Genomic DNA, 22055 nt, shown 5'->3' with positions numbered 1-22055 from the left:
CCCCTCTGGTAAGTTTGTTCTCTATAAAAGAGTGTGTTTCTTGATTTGCCTCTCCCTCCCTCTCTCTCTCTCTCTCACCTCTGCTCATTTGTTTTGTTTCTTAAATTCCACATACAACTGAAATCATATGGTGTTTGTTTTTCTCTATTTCACTTAGCATAATACATTCTAGTTGCATCCATGTCATTGCAAATGGCAAGATTTTATTCTTCTTGATGGCTAATATTCCATTGTATATATATATCACAGCTTCTCTTTCCATTCATCAGCCAATGGACATGGGCTATTTTCATAATTTGTAGATAATGCTGCTATAAACATCTGGGTGCATGTATCCCTTTGAATATTTATGTTTGTAATTTCAGGTAAATACCTAGTAGTGAAACTTCTAGGTCATAGGATAGTTCTATTTTTAACTTTTTGAGGAATCTTCATACTGTTTTCCAGAGGACTGAACCAGTTTGCTTTCCCACCAACATTGTGAGAGGGTTCCCCTTTCTCTACATCTCCACCAACATCTGCCGTTTCCTGTGTTGTTAAGTTCAGCCATTCTGACAGGAATAAAGTGATATCTCATTGTAGTTTTGATTTGCATTTTCCTGATGATGAGTGATGTTGAGCATCTTTTCATGTTTCTGTTAGTCATCTGGATGTCTTCTTTGGAAAAATGTCTATTCGTGTTTTCTGCCCACTTTTTTATGAGATTATTTGTTTTTTGGCTGTTGAGTTTGATAAGTCCTGTATAGATTTGGGTGCTAACCCTTTATCAGATGTGTCTTTTGCAAATATCCTCTCCCATTCTGTAGGTTGCACTATTAGATATTTGCCCAAAGAATAGAAAAATACTAATTTGATGGGACACATGCACCCTGATGCTCATAGCAGTATTACATACAACAGCCAAAATCTGGAAATAGCCCAAATATCCATTGACTGATGAATGGATAAGGAAGGTGTGGTGCATGCAAGTGGGTGTGCGCATGCGCGCACACACAGACACTGGAATATTACTTAACCATAAAAAAGAATGAAATTTTGCCATTTGCAATGATGTGGATGGAGCTAGAAAGTATTATGTTAAATGATATAAGTCAGTCAGAGAAAGACAAATACCATGTGATTTCACTCATATGTGGAATTTAAGAACTAAACCAAATGAATATAGCAGGGGAAAGGAGAGGCAAACCAAGAAACAGATTCTTAACTCTAGAGAACAAATTGAGGGTTGCTGGAGGGGAGATAGTGGGGGGATGGGTTAAATAGGGGATGAAGATTAAGGAGGGCACCTGTGATAAGCAGGTATGTAAGTGTTGGATCACTAAATTCTATACCTGAAACTAATATTACACTGTAGTTAACTAGCTGGAATTTAAATAAAAACTTGGAGAAAAAAAGAAAAGTTCATACAATCCAATGTACATATATATGACATGTATATTATTTATATATAATATATATAACATACATATATATTATATACACAAATGCCACGTCAGATGGTGACGGGTGCTGTGAAGGAAAAAAGTAGGTATAGAAAGAAGTGTATGAGGAGGGTTCTAATTTTTAATAGGTGTTCAGGAAGACTGCAAAGAAGGTGACCTTTAACAGAGGCTTCCAGAAAGACTAAGCAGGAGACAGGATATTGGGGGAAGTGTGTGCCCTGCAAGGAAAACAGAGCCAAGACCCTGGAGAAGGACTTAGTCCAGATATTCAAATCTCAAAATGAAGTCAGTGTGGGGAGGGAATGAGTAGGGATGAGAGGTGTTGGGAGAGAATGTTGAGGGACAAGATGGCTTTCCTTCGACCGTTGAAACTTCAAGACACAGGGGGTCCTTCCTTCCATGGCATTTTATTCCTTGGCATTTTATTAATTTTGTTCCAAGGTATTCTGTGAATTGAGATAGGTCCCTTCTTTATTTCCATCTGTTGGTTAACATCCTGCCATTCAAAGGTCACCTATTAAGCATATGAACTCATTGCCCTGAGGACTGCTTGTGCCCCACAATGCACACTGCACACACATGAACACACAAAAATACAGAGTGCACTATGGCCTCCTGGCACTGCATTGCTATCACACTTTTCTCACCCTCAACCATCATAATTTTAAAAGAAATGATACAAGGTAAACTGGCAGCATAAGATTACCTTTATCCTAAAGAATGTGTAAATAAATAGTACCTAAATTCTGGTTAGTAAGCTTCTCATGGAGATGTAAACATCGGGCTTCATTTTAATACGATCATCTTGTATCCTATATTTAAAGAAACATAAGGAAGCAGTTCCAAAAACACAGAAGAAAGAAATGGACACAGGGGGAAAAAAGATCTAATAACCTCAGATTCTCCCTGAGAGACTGTGATGAAGAGAAAGCTTCCCTGATTCTGGCAGCATTCCAGCCCCCGTTACATCCCCTTGGTGCCCAGACTATTTAACAAAGCTGGGGAAAAAACCCCAATGTGTCTTAAGAAGTGGGTGGTATTTTTTATGATTTTTACGATTGAATATCCCTCTACGAAAATGCGCAGAGGGAATAGACCTGAGAATGACAACAGAAATTATACAATGTACAACCGCAGAAGGGGATTTTCCAAAGTGCAGTAACAAGAGTTTCCCCAAGATCTTAAGTGCAAAACTTTTGGAATCAGAAAACCAGGGTTTGGATGTCAGATGTATCCCATTAATCTATTTGAACTTGGGAAAGACAATGAATCCATTCCAAATGTGAATATCCTTACTCAAATCGTGGGGGTGGCAGTGTCCATCCTCTTAAGGTGGTAGACAGCGTTAGTCAGTGTATGTAAAAAACTTACAATAGTTCCTTCTTGTTAGTAAATGAATGGTTGCCGTTGGTGAAGAGATTGGCTGAGGTTTTTCTTCTACCTTGAACAAATATCTTTCTGGTTTCCACACCTCTTGGTAGTGAAGTGCTGCAAAGGAAAGCTTGTTAGCAAACCCCCTTTTGCGTATTAAATATAATTTTGTATATGAATATTTAATGCAAGAGATGATGCTGAGAAATGCGTGTCTCAGGAAGTGTTGTTGCAAGGGAATAGCGACCTCCATGGTTCTGGGTCTTTCTATAAATACAGAACATGCTCAAAAACACCATGTCTCAAAAAGCTCATGGCACATGCCTCCACGCCTAATAGTCTGTTTTCCTACTCCCCTTACCTGCAAAATTCCTTGCATATATTCTAATTTCACTGGAACCTCTTATTACTCCCCATTCCTTCCTCAGTTTCATCCAACTGGACTTCTGTTCCCACCACTCATTGTCAACAATGATCACTGTATTGCTGAGTCGAATGGACGCTTCTCTTTTGAACATGTCACATAAATTAATTAAAAATGAGTCTATCTAGTCTCAGGGGACCTCAGGTAAAAGTTCTCAAGTTCTATTTTCTTAGAACCTTTCCTAAAATACCTGCTGAGCTCTCAGACTCACCTGGAGGGAGACTATAAGATGAAAGTCTCCGTGAGGAGGTCCGAATTCCTCCTTAGATGGTTGATCATGGAGACCAAAGCTCTGTTCCCAGACAGCACAGCAGGAAGGAGAGAAGCATTAGTCCCTCTTCTCCTAGACTTAGGAGCCCCAAAGCAGCAACCATGTCTTGGCCGATCCAAGGTTTCACATGTTGAGGTTCTGCAGTGGAGGAGATATTTACAGCTCCCTGTGTCTGCTCATTAGTCACTGTTTCCATTGTTACTCCCACCTCAGAGCACGTCATTTCCCTGTGGGCCCATGGAGTGGACAGAAAGGAAAAGTTTCCTGCTGATACTCTGTTCTTGGGAGATTAGATTAGAAGTCTGGTGAACCCAGTTTTGTATTACACATTCTCATGAACTTGCCTGCCTTCCAGCTTGCACTTTACCTTAACCTTGAGTTGACATTGAATTAATTGAGTTGAGGTTTTACTTTACCAAACTATAAATGCTTTGGACTAATTTTAATAAATGAGCCATGTGATCCTCTTCATATGTGGTTTTGAAAGAAAAGTCTAAGGACTCACCCTAGAGTCTGAAATAAAGTCTGTTTGATTCCTTAATCTGAGGGCCTCTGAGTTGACCTCAAATATACCCCTAAAAAAGACTTTTAGTAGTCAGAATAAGGTCCCCCAAATATTTCCACATCTTAGTCTACAGACTCTTTGAATATGTCTTGTGTCATGGCAAGGGAGAATTAAGGTTGCAAATGGTATTAACATTGCTAGTCAGCTGACCTGAAGATAAACTTGTTCTGATTATCCAGGTGGGCTCAATAGATCACAAGGGGCCTCCAAATGTGGAGAATGGAGGGAGAAGAGTTAGAATCAGAGAGATTTTGAGAAGCTATGTTGCTGGCTTGAAGATAAAGGGAGGGACTGTAAGCCAGAGAATATAGGCAGTTTTAGGTCCCCCAGGCCCCCAGAATGAACTCTTCTCTGCAGGCAGAGTGCTTTTAGCCCAGGGAGACTTATTTCACACTTCTGACTTCCAGAATTACCAGAACATACATTTATTTGTTATAAGTCATCAGCATGGTAATTTTTCACAACCACAATAAATGTCTATTTGTATATAAATGTATATATACTATATATATTAAATAGGCACAGTTTAATGTATATAAGAATATTTCAATGATATAGTTAAAAATGTAAAAAGTCTAGTAGAGCATTGTTGAGGGTAAGATCTAGAGCATTGGTACCTAATTCACACCTAAAAGGTGTGGAAGATCTCTCTTCTAACTAGAAAGAAAGCAAAGTGTCTATGTGGATACAGGATCAGTGAAATTAAGTTAAGGCAATTCATATTTGACATGCCTCCTTTAAGTCACTATCAGGTACTGATATTATATTCAATGTACTCTTTTCCAAAGGAAAAAAAAAACCCTACATGAATAGAAAAGAGGAAATAATAAAGATCAGATTAGTAAATGACATAGAGACTAAAAAAATAAATGGAACAAAGTCAATGAACCCAAGAGCTGGTTCTTTGAAAAAAATAAACAAAATTGACAAAACCTAGGCACATTCATCAAGAAAAAAAGAGAAATAACCCAAATAAATAAAATCAGAAATGAGAGGGAAGTAACTGACACTAGAGAAATAATAAAATGGTAAAACCATGAAAAATTATATGCCAACAAAGTGGATAACTTAGCAGAAATGACTTAAGTCCTAGAAACATACAGTCTTCCAAAATGGATCTGGGAAGAAATTGAAAATCTTAACAGACCAATTATCAGTAACAAAATTGAATTGGTAATCAAAACCTACCCAAAACTAAAGTTCAAGATCAGACGGATTCACAGGTGAACTCTACCAGGCATTTAAAGAAGAGTTAATATCTATTCTCCTCAAACTCTTCCAAAGAATAGAAGAGGAGGGAAAGCTTCCAAATACATTCTATGAGGCTAGCATTACCCTGGTACTAGAACCAGACAAAGACACCACAAAAAAAGAAAACTACAGGCCAATATCCTTGATGAAGATAGACGCCAAATTCCTCAAGAAAATACCAGCAAACTACGTACAACAATATATTAGAAGAATCATTCACCATAATCACATGCTATTTATTTCATGGATGTTTCAATATTTGCAAACCAGTCAACGTCATACACCACATCAACAAAATGAAGGATAAAAACCATATGGTCATCTTGATAGATGCAGAAAAACCATTTGACAAAATTCAATATTCATTCATGATAAAAATTCTCAGTGAAGTGGTGTTAGGGGAAACATACTTCAACATAATAAAGGCCATATATGAAAAACCCATAGCTAACATTATACTTCACGGTGAAAAGCTGAGAGCTTTTTCCCTAATGTCAGGAACAAGACAAAGATGTCCACTCTCACACTTTTATTCAACATAGCACTGGAAGTCCTGGCCTTAGCAATCAGACAAGAAAAGAAATAAAAGGCATCCATATTGGTAAAGGAGTTAAACTGTCACTATTTGCAGATGGCATGATTCTATACATAGAAAATTCAGGGGTGCCTGGGTGGCTCAGTTGGTTGAACGTCTGACTTCTGCTTAGGTCATGATCTCATGATTCATAAGTCTGAGCCTGGTGTGGGGCTCTGTGCTCACAGCTCAGAGTCTGGAGCCTGCTTTGGATTCTGTGTCTCGCTCTCTCTTACTGTCCATCCCCTGCTCATGCTCTGTCTGTCTGTCTCTCTCAAAAATAAATAAACATTAAGAAATAGAAAACTCAAAAACTCTACCAAATTATTACTAGAAGTCATAAATGAGTTCATTAAAGTGCAAGATACAAAACCATTACCCAGTAATCAGTACCATTTCTATACACTAACAATGAAGTAGCTGAAATAAAAAAAATTTATAAAACACCATTTACAATTGCACCAAAAAGAATAAAATACTTAGGAGTAAACTTAACCAAAGAAGTGAAAGACCTATACTCCAAAAACTATAAAACACTGATGAAAGAAATTGAAGATAGCATGAACAAATGGAAAGATATTCCATGCTACAGTTTGGAAGAATTACTATTGTGAAAAAGTCCATATTACTCAAAGCAACCTACAGATTCAGTTCAGTCTCTATCAAAATACAACGGGGGTTTTCATAAAACTAGACAAAATGATACTAAAGTTTGTATGGAACCATGGAAGCCCTTGAGTAGCCAAAGTAATCCTGAGTATGAAGAGCAGAGCTGGAGGTATCACAATACCAGATTTCGAGATAAACTCCAGGGGCACCTGGGTGGCTCAGTTGGTTGAGCATCTGACTTCAGCTCAGGTCATGATCTCACGGTTCATAGGTTCAAGCCCCACATCAGGCTCTGTGCTAACAGCTCAGAGCCTGAAGCCTGCTTTGGACTCTGTGTCTCCCTCTCTCTCTGCCCCTCTCCTGTTTATACTCTGTCTCTCTCAAAAATAAATAAAAATTAGGGGCGCCTGGGTGGCTCAGTCGGTTAAGCACTCAACTTCAGCTCAGGTCATGATCTCATGGTTTGTGGGTTCAAGGCCTGTGACAGGCTATGTGCTGACAGCTAGCTCAGAGCCTGGAGTCTGTTTCGGATTCTGTGTCTCCCTCTCTCTCTGACCCTCCCCTGTTCACACTGTCCTTATCTCCCTCAAAATAAATAAAACACTTTTTAAAAAGTTAAAAATAAATAAATAATAAAATTAAAATTAAAAAAGAAACAAGATAAACTCAAAAGCTGTCGTAATCAATACAGTATAGTATTGGTGCAAAAATAGACATATAGGTCAATGGAACAGAGTAGAAAGTCCAGAAATAAACCCATGATCATATGGTCATTAATCTATGACAAAAGAGGTGAGACTATGGGGAAAAGACAAGGCTTTTCAATAAATGGTGCCGGGAAAACTGGAGGGCTACATGTAAAACAGTGAAATGGGACCACTTTCTTAGACCATACACAAAAAGAAGCAAAAAATGGATTAAATGTCTAAATGTGATTTAGGCGGTCATTTCTCTGACATCAGCTATCGCAACATTTTCCAGGTAAGTCTCCTAAGGCTAGGGAAACAAAAGTAAAAAACGAACTATTGGGACTAAGTCAAAATTAAAAGTTTTTACATAGCAAAGGAAACAATAAAACAAATAAAGCAACCTAGTGAATGGGAGAAAATATTTCAAAAAATATATCTGATAAAGGGTTAATATCTAAAATACATAAAGAATTCCTACAACTCAACTCCAAAATACCAAACACTCCAATTAAAAAATGGGCAGAAGATATGAATAGACATTTCTCTAAGGAAGGCTTCCAGATAGCCACAGATAAATGAAAAGATACCCGGCATCACTCCTCATGAGGGAAATGCAAATCAAAACCACAGTGAGATGTTACCCCACACCTGTCAGAATAGCTAAAATAAAAAACACAAGAAACAACATTTGGTGAGAACGTGGAGAAAAATGCACCCTCATGCGCTGTTGGTGGGAATGTGTACTTATGCAGCCACTCTGGAAAACAAGATGGAGCTTCCTCAAAAAACAGAACTACCTTATGACATAGCAATTGCATTACTATATATTTATCCAAAGGATACAAAAGTGCTGATTCGCAGGGGCACATGCGCTCCAATACTTATAGCAGCTCTATCAGCAATAGCCAAATTATGGAAAGAGCCCAAATGTTCATCTACGGATGAATGGATAAAGGTGTGGTATATATACGCAATGGAATACTACTCGGCAATGAAAAAGAATGTAATCCTGTCATTTGCAGCAACGTGGATGGAACTACATTGTATTATGCTAAGTGAAACAAATCAGTCAGAGAAAGATATCATATGATTTCACTGCTATGTGGAATTTGAGAAACACAGCAGATGAACATAGGGGAAAGAAAGGAAAAATAAGATAAAAACAGAGAGAGAGGCAAACCAGAAGAGATTCTTAAATGCAGAGAACAAGCTGAGGGTTGCCTAAAGGGGAGGTGAGTGGGAAGATTAAGGGGAGGTTAAATGGGTGATGGGCATTGAGGATACTTTTTGGAATGAGCACTGGATGTCATATGCAAGCAATGAATCACTGAGTTCTACTCCTGAAGCCAAGACTATACTGTATGTTAACTAACTAGAATTTAACTAATAATAATTTAAAAAAAATAGAAGTCAGGATGAAGTTTGGGGGAAGATCTTATTTGGGATGGATGTGGTCAGGCAACATAGTGGTATCTCTGAATTGGACAAGGGAGACCCTGTCACTCGCAGCAGCTCAGAGGCTCACAAGGTGGTCTTTTTGATGAGCCTGCATGAGAGGTTATATGCATGGGAGAGGGAGAGAGGTCCATTCCAGGAAAGATGGATCCACTGATGGAAAGGGAATATGCACCCGGCTCCCAAAGGGGTACACATGGGGACTGAAGTGGCAGAAAATTTTCCTTTATTTATGGTCCTTGGCTTCTGGAAAGCTAAATTGCTTGGAGAATTCAGCAGCACTAAGGGAATTTATGTAATATGGGGCTCTGAGAATTCAGCCTCTGAATCCCCCTCTGCAGAGCTCATCTGCTGCTCATCAGCCACAGGCTGAAAGCGTCCTCACCATGACTCTCACTGACGTCCAACTACTCCAAAGATCCAGTGCCCGACCCCTATTTCTTGCCCTTTCTTCATCAATTGTCTTTGGAAGGAAGGACCAGTAGAGCCAAATCCATTGAGCGATGCATCTGGAAAAGCCAGGGTAGTCCAGTAAGTACTCCAGAAAAGTGGTGTGGAGGGCAGGAAAGCTTTTCTTAACCATGTCTTTCTTAACCAATGATTCCACATCCTTCTTGATCTTCATACCTTCTCAGATCCATTCTTCTCGCTTCTCTTCGCAGAGCATCATTCCAGGGTCCCTTTCCTTCTGCAGCAGGAACTGACCCTTCCTTATGTCTGTTCATCTCTCTTGGGTTCTGCTTCATTCCAAAGTTAGCCTTTCCTCTTATTTGTGAAGCACTGACTGTGCGAGGCAGCCCTGCAGAGTGAGAAGGGTCTTGGCTTGGAGTCAGGCAGGTGTGAGTTGGAATTTCCCCTTTCCCTCCAGCGCCTGATAGACCTTGGAAATGTTTCTTCTATTCTGTGGATCCTTTTTCATCATCACAAGAGAGAATGTAAGGAGGTGTCACAGTTAGCTTATGGAAGACAGATATGATGGATCAAATGTCCAGGACACAATGCCATCTGAAAACACCATTTACTTATTCATTTACTCATTCACATGACACATTATAAAAGAATTCTAAGGAAATTACACAATACTTAAGACAAAATGCCTTAAATGTATATGACAAGAGAAATAACATGCCCGAAGGAAAGGAGACCTAAACCCAGATGAATAATTACATGAGTAAATGAAATATCTACCATGAAATGTTACCCTGGGTGCCAAAATTGGGCCCCTGATATGACTCTGAGAATTCCATTGAAGACAGAGGACTTTGTTTATGCTGTTAGGCAGTATAAATGGAAAACCTAAGAAGAAAAAGTGTTCATATTCAATTAGGGATATTTGCCTCCCTCATCAAGGAAGTGGCATGATGACTTTACGCTAACATGAGGGACAAGGGCTCATTCCATCTCTGCTTCCACATCTGTAGTGTGTGGTTTTCCAAGATATGTCAGCTGTGGGATCAGATGTGAATTCTAGGCAAGGAGGAGATAGAAAAGGGACAATCTTCTAAAGAGCATTCCAATATTCCCATTCAATAACTTCTCATACTTCCACCAACAATCCATGGTCGAATGAGAAGGTGGAAGATATAGCATCTTAGCTGAGCACGTGACCACCTCCAAATAGAATCAGGTTCCAATAACAGAAAAGAGAAAAGATATGGTATATAGGCAATCTCTGGCACAATGATTAATTACAAGATTCATAGTATCCATAACATTAAAATAAACACTTGTTGATAGAATGTGACCCTTCCTGATACCAAGGCAAAAAGACAGTGATCTCCCGAATTCTCATGAAGGGCACATTGTGTGATGGAAAGAGCAATGTCTCCAGCCAATTTAGGTTCTTGAAATGTTTCCTAATATAGGCTAGAAGCATCACACATGGTAAGAGCCACACGGTAGGTTAGGTGAGACAGGAACGCTGTAATCATGGCTCAAGTATGAAAGCTTTCTGGAAAAGCATCATCAGTAAGCCTTGACCAGAGTTAAAAGTACACATCCCATCTGAGTTACAAGATTATTCAGATTCCTGAGTCGTTAAGACTAATGGTACCATCTTGATTAGATGAATCAACATTAATTTTTGTGGCTCCAATGAACAAGTCACCATCTGATCCTACTTTGATATTCAAGCTAATATTTTCTGGAGCTGTTGTAATTTTCACATACTGATCTTATATGAATTTGACAAGACAAACCTCTGCGTCCTGCGGCCTGTAACCCAAAAACATTATTATCAGATCCTGGATGCGTGTCATTTTTCTTTGTCCCCCACACTTGAAATGATTTCCGTTTTTTGGGTCCTCCCTCACTGGGTAAACAGGAGAGACATGGCGATGATCTTGGGGTTGTCTTAGATGTTGAAGGGTGCATTTAGGGGATATCCCAAAATCTCCAAAGGAAGATACCAGAATTTCAATGGGCCTCAAACCTATGGTTATCTCATTCCGTCTGAGTGTGGGGAAACTCCAGCTCAGGGCCTCTGGGATTGCTTCTTTGGCCCTCTTTCAGGAGGGAGGCCAAAGCTGAAGAAAGTGCTCCTTCTAAGAGAAAGAACCCCTCTGTGCTTGTGAACTCACGCATGTAGTAAGGGAATTTAATAAGTAATCAAAGGTTCACTTCCTTGTTTCAAACCATCAACTGTTTTTTAGATTCCTGATAAAGTTGATACCGACAGTATTCTCCAGTATTTTCAGTGCTTTCATGAAGTGTTGGGCCTATGGAGTTCTCTGCTCCATCATTTTCTCTGACATGAATTATTTTGTAAGCACTTTTTAAAGATTTTATCATTTATTTATTTACTGAGAGAGAGAGGGAGAGAGAGAGAGAGAGACTGTGAATGGAGGGGGCAGAGAGAGACAGAGAATCCTAAATATGCTCAATGCCCAGTGTAGAGCCCAATATGGGGCTCAAACTCAGGAACAATGTGACCATATCTGAGCCAAAATCAAGAGTCAGCTGCTTAAGTGACTGAGCCTCACAAGTGCCCCATTTTTTCAAACATTTTAATTAATTAATTAGCTTACTTATCTGGAGAGAGAATTTTGTAGGTTCTATTTAAAGTGCATGTGCACATATGTATGTGTATAAAAGCTCTGAATCTTAACCTTAAAAACAAAAATTACCCAAATGTAACATTGGCCTCATATGCGATGCTCATATTCCTTTTATAGATACTTACATTGAAAAGCTAAATACAGGATTCATAAACAGTGTTTAGCATAGTTAAGGCCAAGGTATGAAAGTGTGAACTCCACACAGATGGCAGAGAAAAAGCTCTATTATTTGAGCTCCTGTTTTTGCCTGCATATTAAATAAGGAGGCTTGACATGAGGTGTAGAGGAAAATAAAAGTGAGGAGATTAAAGCTGAAGGACCTGAAGCCACAGAGGTTCTAGACCAACACTACGCAGCCATGAATGAGCAGGCAAGATGCTGCCATCTTGTTGCAGTGTAGCTTCTGATTTGGCAAGAGTGAACGCGGCCTGGGACTCGGCATTCAAACACTCTCTTGCGCTGTGCTGATCCATGGACCGCACTCTGAGTAACCACGTTATGAAGGGGCATAACTGCTTTGGAACTAGTATTACATTTCCAGAGAGGAGCGGCAGCAAAGGAAGGATGAAAGCATTTCAAATTCCCCAATGGAGGCCATTACATAAGGGGCAGTACTTTCTCAATCCATTCGCCTGAAATCTAAGGCAGTCACATTTCTGTGCTGTCAGTGTGATGGTAATTGAATGTGGATTTTTTTTTTCTCTTTCTTGGTAGTGATTTCATCCACATGGAATCAGGAAATCAAACACATGCTTCAGAATTTCTCCTCTCGGGATTTTCAGCAAAGTCGGATATTCAGTTTGTGCTCTTTGGGCTGTTCTTGTCCATATACTTGGTCACGTTTACTGGGAACCTGCTCATCATCCTGGCCATCTGCTCTGACTCCCTCCTCCACACGCCCATGTACTTCTTCCTCTCCAACTTGTCCTTTGCTGACATCTGTTTTACCTCCACCACCGTCCCGAAGATGCTGTGTAACATCCAGACTCAGAGCAAGGTCATAACATATGAAGGATGCCTCAGCCAGATTTTTTTTTTCATTGTGTTTGGATGCCTGGACAATTTACTCTTGACCGTGATGGCCTATGACCGCTTTGTGGCCATCTGCCACCCCCTGCACTACATGGTCATCATGAACCGCCAGTTCTGTGGACTGCTGGCATTGGGATCCTGGTGCCTCAGTATCCTGGGCTCCCTGCTCGAGACCTTGACCCTTTTGAGGCTGTCCTTCTGCACACACATGGAAATCCCACACTTCTTTTGTGATCTTCCGGAAGTCCTGAAGCTTGCCTGTTCCGACACCTTCATCAATAATGTGGTGGTGTATTCTGCAACTGGCCTTCTGGCCGTGATTCCTTTCAATGGAATACTTTTGTCCTACTATCAAATTGCTTCCTCCATACTCAGCATTTCCTCAGCGACTGGCAAGTACAAAGCCTTTTCCACGTGTGGGTCTCACCTCTCGGTGGTCTCCTTGTTCTATGGGACAGGCCTTGGGGTCTACCTCAGTTCTGCAGCGACTTCATCCTCTAGGACAAGTCTGGTGGCCTCGGTGATGTACACGATTGTCACGCCCATGCTGAACCCCTTCATCTATAGTCTGAGGAACAGGGACATGAAGAAGGCTCTGGGGAGACTCCTTGGCAGGGTGATACCTCTCGGCAGTGGGGTCTCTGGAAGACTCTCATGAGTAACTGGGCGTACAATATGGAGGCCTGGAAATCCTGGCTTGCTTCGTCCAATATTTTTGGTTTTTTTTCCCAGTTGTACCTGTTTTAAGGGACAGGTCTTCCTGTGGGTCTTCCCTGCCCTCTCAATTTTTCTTCAGGCTCTGTCTTGGGTTCCCCTTTTCACATTGTAACCAGTCATTTTAACTTGGTGTGAACAGAACCTAATATTTTCTCAGTTATATTCAGTAATGGTTTGGATTTTTTTTTTTATTTTTTTTTTATTTCTGAGAGAGAGAAAAATAGAATGAGCAGGGGAGGGTCAGAGAGAGAGGGAGACACAGAATCTGAAACAGGCTCCAGGCTCTGAGCTGGCTGTCAGCACAGAGCCTGACGCGGGGCTCGAACCCACGAACTGTGAGATCATGTCCTGCGCCGAAGTCGGACGCTTAACCGACTGAGCCACCCAGACGCCCTTTTTTTTAAAAAAATGTTTTTAATGTTTTTAAAAATTTATTTCTGAGAGAAAGAGACAGCGAGAGCAGGGGAGGGTCAGAGAGAGAGGGAGACAGAATCTGAGAATTTCTTAAAAGACAATAAATCAAATCTCATGTATTTAATATCTGTCCTCAGAGGGATGGAATGTGTGCCTATTTTGAAAGTGTCCTGAAAACTCATTTACAGAGATGTTTTCTCAGGTCACATGAATAACATGAACCAAAAGATTGGATCCCCTCCATGTTTCTTTTCCTGATCTACTTCCCTTCCAGTCACATCAACTTTACTAAATTTCTCAGCTGGTCCACAATACAGAGTTCTTGAATTTCAGAACAGTCTCTTCCCTATCTTTGCAACTCCAGTGCCTGCTACAGTTCTAATGATGGAGTTTTGAATCCAAACCCTACACTGAGATTTACTAAGGTTTCCTTAATATTATAATTTCATTTCATTTGACTATTACAAAGTTTAGCACATTTTCATGTCTGTATATTTATTTGCGTGTTTTCTTTCTATATTTTTGGTTTGCATCTTTAGACCATTTCTCATCTTATGTATTTTTACTCTAATTGGTTTAAAATACCTTTTTATAGGTCTACACTTTAGGCTTTGGAATATCCAATGGCTTCTCAATATTTTCCCTAGTTTCACACTTGTTTGTAAGTTTCCTTTATTGTTGGACCTACAGATTTTAATGCACTGGAATCCATCGCTTATCTTCTCAATTCTTTCCTTTTTTCTTCCATCTGGTTTAAGCTCAGAGGATTAACCTCACCTTTCTTCTAGATGTCCACTGCTATATTTTTTCCACAAGTTCATTTAATTTTTCTACAAGTTCACTCTCTTTATTCCAACAAGTGGTTGTCATTTAGGGTAGAAATTTAATGTTATTTCACTTCTAACTAAGAACAACTTGTCCAAACACCTCTTATTTCAAAAGCCTTGCTTTCCTCATTGATTTTTTATTCCACTTTATAATATGACAGATTTTATTTTATAGGATTTATGTTTTCTTATTCTTCTGTCAATTTCAATTTAGGCTTAAATGATTTCACAGTGTTTTGTTAAATGGAAGTTTATTGCAGATTTTAATCATGAACAGAGTCTATGTTGTGCCTTTCCAATATCGATTCTCCCCTTTTTCCTAGTAGCAGGATATTGATTTGATAGGAGTGGCAATATACTCAAAACATTAATAAAGGGGTGATCATGTGCTTTGGCTTGCTGTTGCTGTGGTAACCAGTGATGGCAGACTTAGCGGCGTATAAAGAGCACAGAGGTATTATCTTACAGTTCTGGAGATCAGAAGTCTAATGGGTCTCCTTGGGATAGAAGTCAAGATGTCTTCACAGCTGCATTCCTTCTAGAAAGTCTAAGGGGCAACCCACTTTTTTGCCTTCTCCAGTCTCTAGAGACTGCCCACATCCCTTGTCCCATGGCTCCACCCTCCATCTTCAATGGCAGCTGTGGTTGACTGAGTCTTTCCCATCTCTCATTTCTTGGACCCTTAAGCTGCCTCCTTTTTCTATTCATGGACCCTTGTGATTAGAAGGGCTTCATCCAGGGGCGCCTGGGTGGCTTAGTCGGTTAAGCGTCCGACTTTCGCTTAGGTCATGATCTCGCGGTTCATGGGTTCGAGCCCAGTGTCGGGCTCTGTGCTGACTGCCAGCTCAGAGCCTGGAGCCTGTTTCAGTCTGTGACTCCCTCTCTCTCTGACCCTCCCTTGCTCACGCTGTCTCTCTCTCTCTCCTAGAAATAAATTTAAAAAAAAATTAAAAAAAAAAAAAAAAGAAGGGCTTCATCCAGTTAGCCCCAGATACCCTCTATTGTAAGATCAGGAGATGAGCAAACTTAATTCCTTCTATCACTTTAACTCCTTTCCCCTTGTAACCCAACAGTTTCACAGCTTTTGAGGATTGGGATGTGGATATTTTTGGAAGGCCATTAATCTGCCGAACATACCATGTGACACAAATTTGTCCACACATATGTGAGCTGAATTTGTTAGTAGAGCTTCTAGAAAACATGTATTTTCCTAATTAAAAAAAAAATAGATCCTCCCAACGGTGAAATTGGAGTTTTCTCACATCTTTCCCCCAAGAAAAGACAGTACCTCATGGCTGAGAGTACCTTCATGGAAGTCCAGGGGTGTGATGGAGAAACTTGAGCCCACAGTTCGAGCAAAAACACTCAATATTGAATGCATTGAGAGTAGAGAAACAATTCTACTTTACCCACATAACCTCTATCCCAAGGTAGCACACTTAGTGCCCCTGGAGATCTCAGCCAGGGACTTTACCAAGGGATGAATGTAACAGTGTTTAAGTGAGCACCTGGCTTCTCCAATTGTGTAGGATGCTGCCAACCACACCTACTTCATTCCCAACCCACCCACACACACCCCAAAAAAAAACCTGTCCCTGAGGCAGAATAATTCTGGACTCACTTCCTGTCCCTAGAGATTTTTTTTTTTTGGTGTCATCATCAACTTAGTCCATGTGGAACTTAGAAAGTCACAATAGCCCCTATGGATTGAGCCCCTGCTCTGTGCCAGGTAATTTCCAGTGAGATCTAGAAAATTACTAACTTCTCAGGGCGCTTGGTGGCTCAGTGGGGTAAGCATCCGACTTTGGCTCAGGTCATGATTTCATGGCTCGTGGGTTCGAGCCCCACGTTGGGCTCTGTGATGACAGCTCAGAGCCAGGAGCCTGTTTTGGATTGTGTCTCCCTCTGCCCCTCCCCTGCTCTTCCCTCTCTCTCTCTCAAAAATAAATAAACATTAATTTTTTAAAACATTACTAACCAAAAGGATTCTCACACCAAATCCTTAGATGGAATTTCTCCAGTTTACAGATAAGGCAATAAAGGCTTGGGAGGTTCATTTCCTGTCACGAGGAAAAAGAGACACCTTCAAACTCGTGTATAAAGAGGTTGAACAACTGAGTCCCACATTTGACCGGCTAAGGTCAGACCTGAGTTGGATAGGGGGATTCTTAAAGAAGAAAGCCCCAAAATACTCACACTTGACTCTACCACTGGACTATAGCCTTAATATGCAAAGATTGCCTATAAACCAAGAGGTGCAACGTCAACAACTGGGAGCTAGTTACAAAGGCAGAATCTCTGGGCCACCCTGGACATGCCAAATTAAAAGCAGAGCTTCCTAAGCTCTGATGATCAAAACATTCTCCTAGGGGCGCCTGGGTGGCTTAGTCGGTTAAGCGTCCGACTTTCGCTCAGGTCATGATCTCGCGGTTCATGGGTTCGAGCCCCGCGTCGGGCTCTGGGCTGGCTGCCAGCTCAGAGCCTGGAGCCTGTTTCAGTCTGTGACTCCCTCTCTCTCTGACCCTCCCCTGCTCACGCTGTCTCTCTCTCTCTCTCTCTCCTAGAAATAAATAAAACATTAAAAAAAAAAATTAAAAAAAAAAAAAACGTTCTCCTGATGTTTTCAAGTATCCTTTGGAGGCACAATCATCCCTAACTGAGATCCACTGACCTAGATCATGAGAACTCAGCATTCCAGTAGAAACATATCAGTTCGTAAAGACCCAGCCCATAATTCTGGGGTGACCACTCAACTCTTCTGAGTCACATCTCTGCAAATGTGGAACGAGGCTCCTAATATCGTGGTCCTCATAGGATGACTTTTGCCGGAAATAAATCAGACAATACATACACGATTCCAAGCTCAGCCCACGGTGCCTGAAAAGATCTTTTTTAAAAAATGTTTCAAGTTTTTATTTAAATTCTTGTTAGTTAATATGCAGTGTAATGATTTTAGGAGTAGAGTTTAATGGTTCATCACTTACATACAATACCCAGTGGTCATCACCGCAAGTGCCCTCCTAAGTACCCATCACTCATTTAACCCCTCCCTTGCCCACCTCTTCTCCAGCAACCCTCAGTTAGTTCTCTATTGTTGAGAATCTCTTATGGTTTGCCTCCTTCCCTTTTTTTTCCTTCCCTTATGTTCATCTGTTTCATTTCTTAAATTCTACATGTGAATGAAATCATATGGCATTCATCTTTCTCTGTTTTTTTTTGCTTAGCATCAGACACTCATTTCAATGGAAAGATTAAAGTCTTTTTTTATGCCTGAGTAATATTCCATTGGATACATATACCACATCATCTATATTCTTTTCATCAGTCAACGGGCATTTGGGCTAGAGAGCCATTATTTGGCTATTGTAGATAACACTGCTATAAACACTGGAGTGCATGTGCCCCTTTGAGTCATTACTTTTCTATCCTTTGGGTAAATATCTAGTAGTGCATTTGCTGGCTTGTAGGATAGTTCTATTTTTAATTTTTTGAGGAACCTCCATACTGTTTTCCAGAGTGGCTGCACCAGTTTGCATTCCCACTAACAGTGTAAGAAGGTTCCCCTTTCTCCACATCCTGGCCAGTACCTGTTGTTTCCTGCATTGTTAAATTTAGCCACGCTGACAGGTGTGAAGTGTCATCTTATTGTGGCCTTGATTGTGTTTCTCTGACGATGAGTGATGTTGAGCATCTTTTCATGTGTCTGTTGGCCATCTGGATGTTTTTGGAAAAGTGTCTATTCATGTCTTCTGCCCATTTCTTCCCTGGATTATTACTTTTTCAGTGTTGAGCTTGGTAAGTTCTTTATAGATTTTGGATACTAATCTTATATCAGATTTGTCATTTGCAAATATCTTCTCCCATTCTGTAGGCAGTCTTTTAATTTTGTTGATTGTTTCCTTTGCTGGGCAGAAGCTTTTTATCTTGAAGAGGTCCCAATAGTTTGTATTTGCTGTTGTTTTCCTCGCCTCCAGGCAACATGTCTAATAAGAAGTTGCTGCGGGCGCAGGGAAAGAGATTGCTGCCTGAGGTCTCCACTACTCTGATGGTCTCACATTGAGCTCTTTGATACGTTTTGAATTTATTTTTGTGTTTGGTGTAAGAAAGGGGTCCAGTGTCATTCTGCGTGTTGCTGTCCAATTTTTCAACACCATTTGCTGGAAGCCATGCGAGCCTCACTGGGTGACAGTCACAGCGAGGAAATGGCAGCGTTTGCACAGCTCCTGCCATGAGAAATGAAAACTGGTATCTTCTTCTGCTACTACTGGCTCATGTTGGAAATAAGCCTGCTGGTATTGACCAGGCCTCACAATATTCCAAATCAGACCGATATTCCCCACACAGATTCCTCATAAGGAAAAGCATATTCCTGCCTTTTCAGAATAGATTTCAGATGAAAGCACTGTAGATGATTGTCAAAAGCCTCTTCCTATGGGCCTTGGAGATCCAAGACTTAGATAATAAAGGGGGTTAAGAACACAAGAGTTACAATTGAGCCTGGCCCTGAGACAAAGAGCCTAATTTAGAATTAAGGACAGATATCCACCCCCACCCAATTGTTTCTGCTTGGAGCACCAGCCCCCCAAGGCATTTGTTACCAGTATTTGGAGTGACTTATTCTGGCTCTGAATATGCTGATTGCTCCCTGNCCCCCAAGGCATCTTGTGATCAGTATTCAGGAGTGACTTATTCTGGCCTTGAATATGCTGACTGCACTCTGTGAAGGGACCTATTATAGTAACTACTTCTTTTGTGATTTTGGGAGTGAACATTGTGTTTCCTGAAAGACCTGTTTTTCTTAATACTTCCCCTTAAGCAAACAAGCTATTGACCCCTGCTCACAAAGAACCAACTTCACCTTTTTTATGCTAAAAACATTGTCTTGTGTGCTAAAGATACCTTCCTTCCCCATAAGATAAGCATCTAAATCACCTACCTCAATCACTATTGATAAAGATTATGCATGAGTCTTCTACAAATCTATGTTCTGAGAAATTGTTACATATCAAAGAAGTTTGTCCTCAGAAATCATTGTCTAAAGCAAATGCCACTTCTGTGCCATCCCCAAAACAATTATAAAATAAAGTTGAGCCCCAGTCAGAGCAGAGATGCCTGCCTGGTGACCAGAAAGACTCTCTGGGCGTCTCTCACCCCTCCCCCACCGACACCGTCCATCCTTCAGGGACCCCTGGACCCGGCCGGAACAGGCCTCCGGCAAGCATTGTTGAAAAGACCATATTTTTTCTATTGGATATTCTTCCCTGCTTGGTCAAAGATTAGTTGAGCATATAGTTATGGGTCCATTTCTGGGATTTCTATTCTGTTCCATTGATCTATGTGTCTGTTTTTGTGCCAGTAGCATACTGTCCTGATGACTATGCTTTAAAATATAGCTTGAATTACTAAATATTTTATACATGTCAACTTTTAACCAGTATTAAAGATGCAAACTCCTAATTGATTTGCCAAAATAATTATGAAGCCAAGGATTGCTGTACCCATGACTTTATAGCAAAGAAACACACCTTTGCTTGTAGAAGAAGGAAAAGGAATTTTCTAGAGCTCTCAGGAGTTGCCTTCCCACCACAAGTCAGTGTTTTGGAGAACCAAGGGACATAGTCAAAACAGGTTCCTGAGGTTTAGATTTGGAAAACACTTTCACTTAAGGCTGTAAAAAGTTTCAACGTTACAGCTCTGGAAGCCAGGAAAGTTCAAGGAAGAGTAATAAAAATTGGATACACCTCAATTTTAACCTGATCTCTTGAGAACAGAGAATCTACAGGAAAAAAATCCCATTCTGTCCACGTAAGTTCCCATAGGGAGACGTGCTCAGGGGTGGGAGTAATAATGGGAAATGTGTCTAATGAGCAAGTGTAAGGAATGGATAGAGCAAACATAAGGAGCTATAAATACCTCCTCAGTTACAGGCCCTGAGCTCCTGCTCCACCTTAAGCTGTAGGAGACATGGTTTTTGCATTTGGATTCCTAAGTCTGGCTTCCAGACCAATGCTTCACTCCTTCCTGCTGTCTGGGAACAGAGCTTTGGTCTCCATCATCAGCCAACGGGGAGGAATTCAGACTTCCACATGGAGACCTTCCTCTCCGAGACCCCAGCCAGGTGAGTCTCAGAACTCAGCAGGTATTTCAGGAAAGGTTCACAAAGAATGGAAGCTGAACGCTTTTACCTGAGGTCACCTGAGAGCCTAACCAACCTAGTCTGGAACCAAATAGGTGTGGTGAACGCATTCATTTATAATCAACTTATTTAATATGTTCAAAAGAGAAATGTCTATCGAACATAGCAATGCAAAGATTATTGTTGACAATTAAACGGTGTGAATAAAGTCCAGTTGGATGAGACTAAAATAGGGGGTACTCTCTCCTAGGAAAGTTTGAACACTTGCAAGGAGTTTTGCAGTAAAAGGAAATATGAAAATATACTATTAAGTATGGAGGGGGTGCAGTGCAGTGAGGGAATTTAAACAACATTTTTAAGATGGGGTATATTGGAGCATGGTCTGAGTCCATTAGAAAGATCCAGACCAATGGAGGGAGCCACTACCTTGCAACTGCAGGTATGCACGAAGACATTCATTTCACAGAATATTCTCTCACATTAGGTATCCACCTAAAATTTTTATTTAAAACACAAACAGGCATATGCTAGAGGGCTTTACTTTGCACTTTTTTCATTACTTTGAGTTGGATTATATTTGTGGGTTTATTAGCCATTACTTGCTCGGTCGTAACTTAAAGGGGAAAGTTTCTTTGCCTTGTATTCCGGGGTCTGAGCATTCTTATTCTTGTTTTTGTTTGCTTGTTTGTTGTCCTTGCTGAATTGTTTTTCTTCTTCTTTTTGATTGCATTCTTGCAAGCGAATAATTCTACTCCTAGAGCCAATATTAAACTATATGTAAACCAACTAGAATGTAATTAAAAACGTGAAACAAAAGGAATAATTGCAAATTTTTAAGCCAAGTTGGCTATTTGCTACTGAGTTCTGGTCTGCACGCATAGACATATTTGTTGGGTGGTACGAGAGTTTATAAATTTTGAGTTGTCAGATATGTCAATTAGTCATCTTTTGTCCCCCACCCATTGTTTTTTATGTGCCTTGTAGTAATAAACTGCTTTTTGTATGTGTTGCCACCTTACTTCACATCGGTGATTCCTTACTACCTTATGCTTCTCGTGATTAGATCTATTTTCTAAGCCGGCAATCATCCTTCTGCCGTCCTGTGGAAACATGAATTTCTCTTGCCGTCAACTTATATTTTTCTCACAAGGATGTGTGACTCCACTTATGTTTATATATAGGATTAAATTATAATTTTAGATAATGCTCCCTGCCCTATTTT

The 22055-nt window shown here is 40.4% G+C and overlaps 1 protein-coding gene across 1 annotated transcript; it reads left to right on the top strand.

Moving 5' to 3' along the window:
* Positions 1-12410: 12410 nt before the first annotated feature.
* LOC144237887 (olfactory receptor 7C1-like) lies at positions 12411-13397 on the top strand. Its single transcript, XM_077771608.1, has one exon. The coding sequence runs from the start codon at positions 12435-12437 to the stop codon at positions 13395-13397; it is 963 nt and encodes a 320-aa protein (XP_077627734.1). The 5' UTR covers positions 12411-12434.
* The last annotated feature ends 8658 nt before the right edge of the window (positions 13398-22055 follow it).

This window comes from Crocuta crocuta, unplaced genomic scaffold (genome assembly GCF_008692635.1).
Source record: "Crocuta crocuta isolate KB4526 unplaced genomic scaffold, BGI_CrCroc_1.0 scaffold755, whole genome shotgun sequence".
In the NCBI taxonomy this organism is placed as follows: Eukaryota; Metazoa; Chordata; class Mammalia; order Carnivora; family Hyaenidae; genus Crocuta; species Crocuta crocuta.
Note: the sequence above shows the minus strand (reverse complement) of the source record. Positions and strands in the feature narration are given on the sequence as shown.